This window comes from Crinia signifera, chromosome 4 (assembly GCF_055691185.1).
Source record: "Crinia signifera chromosome 4, ASM5569118v1, whole genome shotgun sequence".
Lineage (NCBI taxonomy): Eukaryota > Metazoa > Chordata > Amphibia > Anura > Myobatrachidae > Crinia > Crinia signifera.
This window is the reverse complement of record NC_139220.1, coordinates 185,968,286-185,980,810: the sequence shown is the minus strand read 5'-3', so window position 1 is coordinate 185,980,810 and position 12,525 is coordinate 185,968,286. Positions and strand designations below refer to the sequence as shown.

The 12,525-nt window shown below is 41.1% G+C and overlaps 1 protein-coding gene across 6 annotated transcripts in view; it reads left to right on the top strand.

Moving 5' to 3' along the window:
- Nucleotides 1-2,189, top strand: part of SHANK3 (SH3 and multiple ankyrin repeat domains 3) — a 284,352-nt gene extending 282,163 nt beyond the window's left edge. For 4 of the 6 annotated variants that reach the window (XM_083183197.1, XM_083183195.1, XM_083183196.1 and 1 more), the window contains exon 23: nucleotides 672-2,189. In XM_083183197.1, coding sequence (XP_083039323.1) covers nucleotides 672-1,200 — 529 coding nt within the window. In that variant the 3' untranslated portion in view covers nucleotides 1,201-2,189. The remainder of the gene's footprint in view (nucleotides 1-671) is intronic. The other 2 variants (XM_083183199.1, XM_083183200.1) reach the window with 1 other exon arrangement.
- Nucleotides 2,190-12,525: the final 10,336 nt, after the last annotated feature.

Sequence of the window (12,525 nt, the reverse complement as noted above, 5' to 3'; positions counted from 1 at the left end):
ATGCTGAAACACAGCTACCATCACTTCATCATTTAATATTAAAATAATTTTAAAGCACATATACAGTACACACTTCCCCCCACCCTTGAAGTACTGCCGTTTAGTAACTGCCACAAGAGTTGTAAAGTCCCTATGAGTTTCTCTCACACCTATCTGTAAAGGTCTCCCATTCAGTTCCTTCCTTGTTTCATACACATGTATCTTCATTCATTTTTACTTTGAAAACAGGGTCTTAGAGATACTTTAAGGGATATGATGTAAAGCAGTTTAGATTATATTTAACTCATAATACTTTCTCTCTCTTTCTTGCTCACTCTGTCTTTTATTTCTTTTCTTTCTCATTACTAATATTGCTCTTTTCTCTCGTGTATATTTGTCTATACTTCCTTTTCATCTTGTTGGAATCTGCTCTAATTATATCTATATTCACTCTGTCTTTTCTAAATATTCATCTCCTTTTAACCCACCCCTGTTTACTTTTAAAATTTCTAATCGTTGTACATTTCCGTACTCCTTTCCTTTTTCTTCTTAATGTGCCTCCCTCCCTCCCCCCCCCTCTACCTTTATTTCTTTCCCTGTGACTGTTTTTTTTTTATGCTATTTTTCTTTCTCCCACTTCTTGCTTTGCTCTCTCTACCCCTCTCCTTATATGTTCTCTTTCCCTATCACAGCTTGTTCAGCAGTCTTGGAGAGCTGCACACTATTTCCCAGCGCAGCTATGGAACATCCTACACCGTACGTCCCGGGAGCCGACACCCCTTGACTCGCAGGTCACCTAGCCCTGTACCACCTTCTTCTGAGAGGGTGGAGCCCTTGGGAGGGGCTCGTTCCTACACACTTACACCTCCCACCATCCTAAAGTCCTCCAGTCTGTCAATTCCTCACGAACCCAAGGAAGTGCGCTTTGTGGTAAGGAGTGTCAGCGCCCGAAGTCGATCTCCCTCTCCATCTTCTGGGCATCCAATGCACACTTCTCGACCATTCCTGCAGAAGCCCCTTTCCCTATGGAATAAGTATGATGTAGGTGACTGGCTAGATAGTTTGAACCTTTCAGAACACCGGCTCAAGTTCCAGGACAACGAAATAGAGGGCTCCCATCTACCTGCGCTTACCAAGGATGACTTTGTAGAGCTGGGGGTAACCCGTGTGGGTCATCGGATGAACATCGAGCGTGCCCTCCGCCAACTCAGCACCAGCTGACCCGGTCAGGAGCTGCGGTCCCATCTACCGGGAGGGCAACTCCGCACCGCTGCGGGGGGAGGAATCATTTCACATGCACATGACTCAGAATACCTAAGACAAACATCTGTGGACACAAACAAATCTGGACACTTAGAGAAAACACAGTGCATTGTACATACGGAAAATGGTTCAGGTTCTTCTGAACCATTACAAAGTGGAACAAGTTGCTGTCCACACACACATACTGTGACTATAACATGTGCTAGCTTAATGACACTTAGTCTATCACATGCAGATACTCTCACTTTGACACACACTGATACACAAGTGCTGACTCACACACTGGCAGAGAGAAGGCACTTTACACTGAGTGATAAACCAGATACATAATAATTCTCTCAAATACACATGACAAAACTTGTTTAACTTCAAACATACAATCCTCTCCTTGTGCGGTGCAATGGGGCCCAGTAATTGATCCCCCCCTCCCTCTTTATTTGTGCCATGGAGGGGAGGTGGGATCAATCACAGGGTCCCAAGGCCAGGCCACTGTGTGTTAATGCCATCTTTTTTAAACCTGAACCAACAAAGGGATCGCAGTCAGACAGAGAGATCAGTCTGCAGGGGAACGGGGTTGAGCTGCACACCTCCCATACAGAGATCTGACTCAAGTCCTGGAGAGTAATCCATGGATTGGGCTGGAAGAGGCCGCAGGTTCCAGCCACCGCCACTGTGGGACGCTTTTTATGCATCTTTTTAATTAGCTATATATTTGAAGAAGAAAAAAAGGACTTTACCTATATATATCTCATATATATATCTATATATATCTATATACACAACACCCAGTCACTGGACTTTTTATATACAGCAGATCTGGGGGTATATAGAGGCATCTGCGGATCCCGTAATGCCTCATTTTGGGGGTTTGAATTTGTTTTGAGTATTTTTTATTTTATTTTTATTGGAGGTTCTGATTGTTTTTACAATAAACCCCTTTACCATGCCACCAGCATTATTTAGAATGAAACATGCATCTTTTTTTATTTAAGTTGCATCCTGAAAGCGTTGATCTTTATTTGGGGTTATTTTCAGGGGCTTCTCATTTTGTTCCTATGTCATATTTATTTGCACATCCGTATTCATTAAAATTGGGCCATCCATTTAACAGGGTGGAAGATTTGTCCTTAAGTTGTGACTTTTATGTCTGACTGTTCTGGGATATTTCTTATTGTGTTTCTCTTGCTGAGTTCCATATTTTCATTCCTGTGATATTCCATATGGGTTACTGTTCTGCCATTTAAGGTGAGTTTTTCTGATTATATTCGTTTAACTATTTCGTTGGGTAGACATTTTAGCTATATAATTGGGGTCATATTTGGATACATAGTTTTCATTTAATTTGGAATTATATGGAGTTATTCCGGGGGTTTTTGTCTATTCAGGTGTTCAGAATTAGCAATTATTTCCTCACATTGCTTTTTATGGTTTAGCCGGAGAAAGAATAGACCTTATCTAAACCCTCTGAAATGTTATACATTATTCCCTAACAAAACATCACCAAGTCTCCCTCTCAGTTCATTGGTGTCCCAAAAACAAGTGGGCCTGCATTGGATTTTTGATTGATGTCACTGCATGTGTGGTCAACTGTCTATTGCAGCGCCTCTAATATTGTCATTAGTGGACCCATTTGCTGGAGAGGAAGGAGGATCGTGGAGTCGGCAGGGTCCTCTCTTGCACTGTGTCCCTGTGCTCCTGAGGATAGATTACCCGAGGGTGACCGACCTGGATCCAGTGTGCCTTATTGCCATGATAATCGCTTCAGGTCCCTAGTGGGGAGAAGCAATCTAATGTTATCCCATTTCCTGCAGTGCCTTATCGCCATTGTGGAGCTTAGACAAGACCCTCTGACTGTGCTACACTAGCAGCTGCCCACAGAGCAGAAACATTTACAGTCTCCTAGATGGAGCGATGGCTGCTGCTTCTCTGACTGGATCTCTACAGCCCAATTCCTACACACCAATGGAGCCTCACGGACAGGGTTGTGAATCCAGTTACCTGTTTGGCAGAGGGATGTCACGGAGCCAGGTTATTAAGGCCACATGCTTCTGCAAGGAGACACAAGACACTAAATATTACCAACATAAATGGAATTGCCAACCCATTTATTGATCTTCCCATACTGTTACTAATATATATATATATATATATATATATATATATATATATATATATATATAGGTTTCTATAGCAACTGATATTTTGTGTCATCTTTATATTCAGGTTTTCTTAGCAATATTTCACTCAAAATGGCTCAATTGTGTGGGATTCTAGTGGAAACAATAGGAAAAAGTAAGCCCCACAATTTACAGATATTTTTGGCACTGGAAATCTCACCTTTCTGCTTCTGACTGTAGTTCCTGTTCTCCTCTTTGCCGCATAAGTTTAGCCTCTTGATATGAAGGCTTCAATCATCTCACAGTATGCAGGAAGCCATAGATATGCTTCATGGTTTGTATATGGACTGCAGCCAATGCCCAGAAATGGAGAGATCTAAAGAATACTGTATGTATGACTTTTAGAGCGATGACCATACCGTACAAAAATAGTAATATATATACAGGAATAATATGAATCTGCCAAAAATTTGAATCAAAGTCAATATGTAAATTTTTTTTTACAAAATAAATCTAAAAAACCCCCCACAAATCTGGAATTTGAAATAGCCCATAAAGTACAGGTCACTCTATAGTTATCCAAGTTTTGAATTAAAAATGTATCAGTACACATTAACAAAATATATTGAAAGTATGAAAGTGCCAAAATAAAGATAATAAAATATTTACTTTCCAATAAGCTTTTTTGTGTTGGGTGCCGAATTAGGTCCCGTCAGTCGGGATCCCGATGGTCAGTATACCGACATCGGAATCCCAACTGTACAAATGCCTGACTGTCAGGATTTCGACCCCCATAGAGAGAGAATAGAACCTGTGGTGAGCGCAGCAAGCCACCGAGCTAGCAGAGGAATGAGCGCAGCGAGGCCGCAGTGGGCTTCTTTGCACCCCTCCTTGTAGAAGTGCCGGCAATTGGGATTCCGATGTCGGTATACTGACAGAATCTCGACTGTTGGCCCGTCATACCACATGTTTGTGTTGACCCCTCTTATACACAGTGTACAATGTACAGTATATAGCCCCATCAAATCTGAGTGAACACCAATGAAAGCCCTTTCTAAGTTATTAATACTGTCCCATGCTTATGCCTTTTATACTATTTTAGGCACTATATCCCAACTAGCCACATCCATGTGTAACTTCATTTTTACTTAAATGTTACAAAAATTTCCCCCCAAAGTTCCTCTCTTCTTTTTCCGGCTTTGCCTAACCTTGAAGGGGTGGGACCGGTGTTAAAGGTGAGGGTGGGGGGGTGGGATTCTGCCATGGGGTGAATATCATCTGGTGCTAATAAGAGGGGGTTGTGGTTTAATCTGCCCCTCTCATATCTTAATGTTTTTAAGGCTTTCATACAGAGTGTGTGTTAACCACAGAGCATTGCACAGCTTCTGAGGCAGTTGTTGGATGTGTTATCATTGGGCCTAGGACTAAGAAGTGGAGATTGTATTTACTAAATGGTGTGTTTAAAACATTATTGGTTCATACAGAGAATGAAGGGTAGAACTGTATTCAGGTTCTTTCGTCTATATAAATATATATAACTGCATGGGATGGATAGCATGAGCATTACATTGTGTTGTGGGACTTTATGACCAAAGAAAATATATTAGGATATTGCTGCTAGCATAATGAAAAATGGTTACAAATGTTTTCTATTCAGTAAGCATTCTGATTTTTTTTTATTTGTATTTTTTTTAATACACATAAACCCATCACGATGAATGAGGCCCGGTAGGCTGTGAGTCAAGTCAAGGAACCACACAATTGGCTTAAACGGAATGACTCTATCTATGGCACACTAAAATACTCACATCGCAGTGTTGGTCATCTGAATATAAAGAGCACAACTCAATGATCACATATTTTGCTACAATCACTGTTTCTGGTCAAATTAGCCCATTGTCATCTAAAGAGTTCACCCACAGTTATATCATTTGCATACAATTTTCTCAAAATAATATTTTATATTTTCTAAACATTTTTCATAGGAGGCGTGTGGATTGGCTGCCTAATTGGACAAAGTTGTGATACAACGTTAATATAATAAAGAACTCAAAGGATGATGTAATAGTTAAGCACATGTGACAGCTTTGATGGCTAGACATTTAGGAGGTCAGTTTCATAACTTACTCCATGCGCAATGAGATTGCTTTGGTTCCCATGCACCTTCCAACCACTTCAGAATTGCCCCTTTCATTTCATCTTTCGTTTTTCTGAAAAATCCTACTCCACTTGGCCTCTTTAATAACTTACGTTGATAAAGAGTGAGGGATATACAGTAGTTGGGCTTTCATCATTGCATTACTTACTTTTGTGGAATAAATCATTGTTTTAAAATGGGCAATCCTCCCTCATACTGCAAGTGGAAATCACAGATGTGTTTCATTAAAAGAATAGGTTGAGACACAAACTCCAGCTCAGAGTTGCTGCAAAGGTCAAGTAATTTTATGAAGTGGAAATGGCTTTGTCCCTCCCACAGAACAAGGACTGAGCCCTCCCCATCATTTTATCTCATTTCAATTAACCTCACTCCCTAAATAAAAAAGTTATTTTGGGGGGAATGCTCTGCTAATATAGTGCAACAACATACTTTTCAGGATTGTTCTTACTCTGTCCATCTCCTCCGATCAACTAGTGCCAATGTCTGTGGCTTTGCAGACTGCTCCATCAACTAACACTTATTTACAGCGTATGCGTATGTTCGGCCAAGTTCAAAACAAAGGCATTGGTATCAGGTATAGAAGTCCATATACTTACACCCACAACAGACTACTCTTCAATTGGGCCTCATAAGAGCTGTATGTGCAAAGTAATTGTGTCACATCTGTGACCACGCCGTCACTGTATGTACTGGCTCGTCCACATTTGCACTTTTGAAGTTATTATAGAAATATAGGTACATACATCTTCATAGTGTGTCCTGAGCACATAGGTTTGATTTTCCCCTTATTACTTTTTTTACATCGGATAGTCAACATTCATACACCTTGAGGAATGCCCTTACTAATCATTGTGTGAGCATCTGTCACAATGGACCTCTGATTAGAAGTATACATGATTAGCTGCTACAGTTTCAGGTTCACAAACTATATTTTAAGGACCTACAGTAACCATGGGCTAAATGTACTAAAAGTTCTAAAAATCAAAGGAGGTGATGTCGCCAATAGGTAGCATCCAATCAGACTCTATCATTTACTAGGATGCCATAGAGAAGTGATAGATATAATCTGATTGGCTACCATGGGTAACCTCACCTCTATTAATTTTTAAAAACTTTAGTAAACCTCCCAACTCCCCCGCCCCCCACGCCCCACCATGTTTTCCACCACTGCCTTATCCATGTGGTACATTTTATTCTTAACTATTAGTACCTTGTCCCCTTCAAGTAGTATAGTCTTTCTTACTGATTCTTAGGGGTCTATTCATCAAATAGCTCTGAAAAGTTCTATTTTCAGGACAACTTATAAAATGAATGCTCAGCTTACTGGCGATACTGATCAGCAGGAGTAAGTGATGGCTTACCGAACTGCCTGCCAGTCAAATTCCTTATAAGGCGGCATGACTTGGTACTGACAAATTGCATTGCATTAATCCCCTGAAATCCTGGGACAAATTCTCTAAAATGTTTAAATAAAACATAATTTTAATATATCATAAATATCACCTGCAATGTTAAAGTCAGCCGTCCCACATTTTTAACCTATTCTGCATGTTGCAGAATATCACCCCAAAAATAACATATCATTATTAGACAAATTAAGCTAATTACATATTTCTAACTGCCTAATTAATCAAGAGGGGTGTCCCAGGGGTTCTGAACCAAGTCTTGGCATTTTTACCTTATAATAGGAATTTTTGCCCTGAGGCTGCAAGGAAAACATCTGCGTTATTTTCCATTGAAAATTAACACTTTTTGAATTTTTTGCAGCTGAGTGAACACCATACATACATATATATATATATATATATATAATGTGGGTCTCAGAACGGCACTCAAGTAGTTGAAAAGAGTATGCAGTAACGGTGCAAGGTCCATATAAATTAAGATATAGCACTTACCCAACCTCAATAGGAAAGGACCAGACCAGCACTCAGTTTGAGGTGAAAAAAAAACCGTATGTATTCAAGGTAAGTACAACATAGTCATGTGTAGACAGCAGGGCTCAGGGTCAGCCCTGCTGTCTACACATGACTATGTTGTACTTTCCTTGAATACATACAGGTTTTTTTTCACCTCAAACAGGGGTGGTCTGGTCCTTTCCTATTGAGGTTGGGTAAGTGCTATATATATTCCTGCACCTTGATAAAGGGGATAGATATCCCAGAAACGTTGGTGACAATTACCTGAGTGTGGAGTCTTCATTGTAACCGAGTGCCGCCATCCCCCTGGACCCTATATATATATATATATATATAAATATACCTTTTAGACTTCCTGGGTTATTGCCGGGTCTACACAAGTCAAAGCTTGATGTAAAGGGATACGGTCATTAGGTCTACAACAACTAGGTCAACAAGCATTGGTTCAACACCACTAGGTCGACATTAATCTAGGTCAACACAAGCATTAGGTCGACATGGGCTAGGTCGACAGTCAAAAACTCTACATGTTTTTTTTTTACTGTTTTTTTGAGCCGACATGTGCCGACAGGTGTTATTTCATGCCCTACCATCCACTAGGGCATGGAGGGAGAATAGCGAGCGATGCGAGGGGATGCGGTGCACTTCAAACTGTGTCGACACCTGGGTAAAAAAAACAGTGAAAAACCCCATGTTGACCTTTTGACTGTCGACCTAGCCCATGTCGACCTAATGTAATGTTGACCTTGACCCATGTCGACCTTGCCCCATGTCGACCTAGTGGTGTCGACCCAATGCTTGTCAACCTAGTTGTTGTAGACCAGAGGTGGGGAACCTGAGTGGCCCACTCGCCCGGCGGCTTTGCTGAGAGTCAAGTACAGGGGAATTCTCGTGAGAGGTCAGTAGTTCTCATGAGATTCCCCTTAATCAACAGCAGCCATAGACTGTCAGTCCTATTTAGTGGCAGCCGCCGGACTGTGGGACGGCTGCAGCAGGACAATTTGTAAGATACATTTTTTCATATGCCCCCGAAGGATTTTTTTCCCCATACAAATGGCCCTTGGCACAAAAAAGGTTCCCCACCCCTGTTGTAGACCCAACAATCCAAACCCGATGTAAAAGGGTCCTTAAATAAATAACCAAGCTTGAAAGACCTGACAATCCAACCCTGCTAGCTACCATGGTCGAACCCATTTAGCAAGGTAATCAACTCAAGAACAGGTGGAATATACTGTGCTGGTGGGTTGGGTTAATTTAAATAATAATTTATAACCTCTCACGCCTTTCATGAGGACACAAGACACATGGGTTGTATAAAAAAAATCTTTATCAAATGATTAAAATTAAGTTCATAAGAAATAACACAATATTAAAAATATAGAACAATAGAATAAAACAATTCATAGGCACATACTAAAAAATGAACAGCTTGTGAAGAAGAGCCATCCACATGTACTGTATATAAGTAAATAATGCCCCAAGTGGCATCCACAGGGTTAATAGGGCTGGCGTCCCAGTTCTAAGCCCTGAGGTGGACTGAATGTAGGTCCGCTTGTATGTCCAAATGGGAAAAAAAATGTAATATAATATGAAAAAACAATGTCAATCTGGTCAACAAATGATGTTTTGGAGCTCTAGTCTGAAACAATGTAACTATGGGCCTTATTCTAGTTCATTCGGACGGATGCGTATTTTGGACAGGAACCGAGTGTTCTTAACCCTGCCTACCTTACGGATCGCTCACACCGTCCGAATGCGTTAAGATGCCGAGCAATCTGACCGCGAGTGGATGTTTTATGTGAACACCTCCATCTGTGGGAACCTCCCCCATCCTCCGATGGTTGCCGACCATCGAATGATGGACCGAGCGGTCATGCAGCACTCGGACATTTTTCAGTAGGAAAGCAGGGATATGGGCGGGCAGCTGACATCCAGCTATGTCAGCTGTCCGCCCCCCACATGTGCGTCACGGCCGGATTACCATTCATACGCCCAGCGTTTTCATGGGAACGCCAATGAAACGCGGGGCATACACATATGGTAATGAAAATCCCTTCACGGCCCTCTCCACCCCCTGCTCAGATGGTTCTGACCAATCATTTTCTGCACGGACCTCACGCCGTGTTCGGACGTGCAAGGCGTTCGCACATGCACAGAAACGCATCTGCACATTTGCAAACACCAAACATTGGCTGTCCGACCACACACGGAGCCGTCCGACTCAATCAGAATAAGGCCCTATGTGTCTTGTGTTCTCATGAAAGGCGTGAGAAGTAATAAATTATTTCAATTAACCCAACCCACCAGCGCAGTATATTTAACCTGTTCTTTTGTTTTTCATTTGTATGAGTTGTTGGCAGACTCTTATATACTTGCAGGTGTAACTGGTGATACAATTTCTGTTTTATATAATTGGGATATGTAAGAAGAGTATTATTGCCTAAATAGCACCAGGGCCCTAAGCTGGTTTGACCTTTGTGGGCCATCCAGTCTTCCATTTTCTGTTAAGGTAATCACCTCAATCTGGGTTATCTGACCGCTTCAAGGGGGTGTCTGTGATACCCCTTTCACATTGCACAAATAACCCGGATCTGACCTGGGTTGTTGCCGGGTCAATGTGCGGGGTTAAATTACCTTTTGAAATTACATAGGTCCAGCAATCTGGCATTCCGATCCAGGTTTAAAGAAGGATTAATCCTGCATTTGCGATAAAAGGGGTATGACTGACATGCAGAGCAGACACAGGTTCAGTATAAACAGTGCTGACCCAGGAATAACCCGGATCCAAGTGCAGTGAAATGGGGTCTGACCTAGATTGGATACAGGAGCCTGATTCAAACTTGATCACTCATCCACAAAGTTGTGATCGCTCATCCACAAAGTTGCATGTGACTGCTAGTGATTAGCTGCCCAAACAGACAGAAAGCCCGCCCTGTGCAACTCTGGGAGTGAACTGTGAAAATATAGATATCTTGTTGCACATTCATATCCAATTCTTGAACCTTAAAATTATTTTTCCAGTCTGTGCAAATGTAAGTCTTACCTTTTCAATACTCTCAAAGTGAGACAGGCTGACTGAGGCCAGTGCTGGCATCACATACCCGCCCTTAAAACACCTGAGGTTTTTCAGACACTCCTCGAAAACAGCAGGTTTCCACCCCAAATGCTGACTTTTAAATTGCGATGAGATCCTTCTGCTATTTTTCACGCTATTTTGGCTTGTGCATGCATGCTACAATCCGTACGCATGTGCAGTCATTTGACAATCAAACGGATTGTCAATTCACACATCAGTGATCAACTCTGAATCAGGCCCCATATCTGGAAACCCAGGTCGGACCTGGGTTTTGGTGGAAAAGTGGTATTAACCTGTGCAATTTAAATTATTATTTTTTATCATTGTTCACAATTCTTTGGCATTAAACACTTCCCAGCCAGCCATTTCTTTTCATTCAGTTTTATGTTGTCACTTTTATTGTCCTATGGGAAGCACCAAAGCCACATTTTGCATTAGTAAAGAAGTATAATTTATAAAGAATGTAAAAATGTGTCCTATTTACATGTTAAATAAAGTTTAGCAGAATAACTAAAATGCTAAACAGATTACAATGAACCATTCTTGTAAACACAATTCTATATTACATTTTTAACTTAATTATAACAAGTTAAGAACCCAAACTCTAGTATGCACTTATAGTAATAATCTCCCGACCTTGTTGCACTAATATGCTCACTGACTGGCTTGCACTAAGAAATCTGTTTTGTTTGTCATGTACCTGTTTACCTTTGAGCAGCAAGTAAAGCACTCTGCAATGTCTGTGCATTCATACGATCACCACGCTGGCCCAGCCACAATAATGGTCCTATTACATTCATGGTGAAAACTTCCATCCTGTGCAGTGTGTGTGTATGAATACAAATGATGTGATGATGCATCCCATCACCATAAAATTGCCTATTTGCCCAAATTTGTTTAGATATGGATTCAGGGTTGAATATGAGGATGCATTGGTCCTGCATCAACACTTTGTTTAAATACATAAAATAACTGGGACACATTGTGGAGGAACTTACCTAGAAAAGTTATACCCCTTTCAGACATATATTGGGTTTTTTATTACCCCGATACAATCCCGGGTTTTTAAACATCCCAGGTCCATTGCAGGTGTGCAAAACCCGGGATTTTAGTTGACTGAAATCCTGGGTAGAGCCATTCAGACATAAGCTAGTTTTGGGATTATGTGCGTGCACGTGAAAAATCCCGGGATTTTTGCATATGTCTGAAAGGGATATAAATGTTTGTCTGTTGGACTAATTGTTGTCAGGTCAACATCATTGTGAAGAATTGCATGTAGGGCTGAGATTAGTGTTGGTATGCTGTGTTGAAGTTCTTCAGCTGGCTATAGTAGCATGGATATGTAAGATGCTTATGGTCTCAGCCAGTTATATACAGCATGTGGAAGGGCTGCCATAGGAAACTATTTTGAGCTATGAATAAAAAGATTGAATTACTATGTATCCTAAGGAGACTCTCTGTGTATGGCTGCAGCGTCGGAAGCTGGAGACATGGGGAGATATAGAAGTTTAGAGCAAGGTGTAGTGGATTCTCTGCCACTTTGGTATGCCGAAAGTGTGACACTTTTCCATGTGTTTGTGAGAGTGTAGCAGTGTGGTTGTTATTGAATGAGTGTTCATTTGGGATGCTTGTGGAGTGTTTTATGGATCCCATTAGTGAGGGCATCATGTTGATAACATGCTGATTCCTAAGACATGCTGACGTCCCACACATTCCCAGTATTGCTCATTTTGAATGTTGATACAAGCTGCTATGGACTATGACAAGCTGTGATAAGATATAAAACTGATGCTCCATCTGGATATCATAGGGGACTATTGTGTGGAAGCATTCCATCAAAATGTAAATACATGCAGAAAAAAAATATATTTGGGATGTCCCATCTAGGTGCTCATTTTTGATGTTGACAATTGCAGGGTTTGAAGGCACTGAAGGTGCACTGTATAGGATTTAATGGGGTTTGGGAATTCTTCCTTGATGTTTGTGTTGGCATCAGGTGGTCTTTATTTTGGT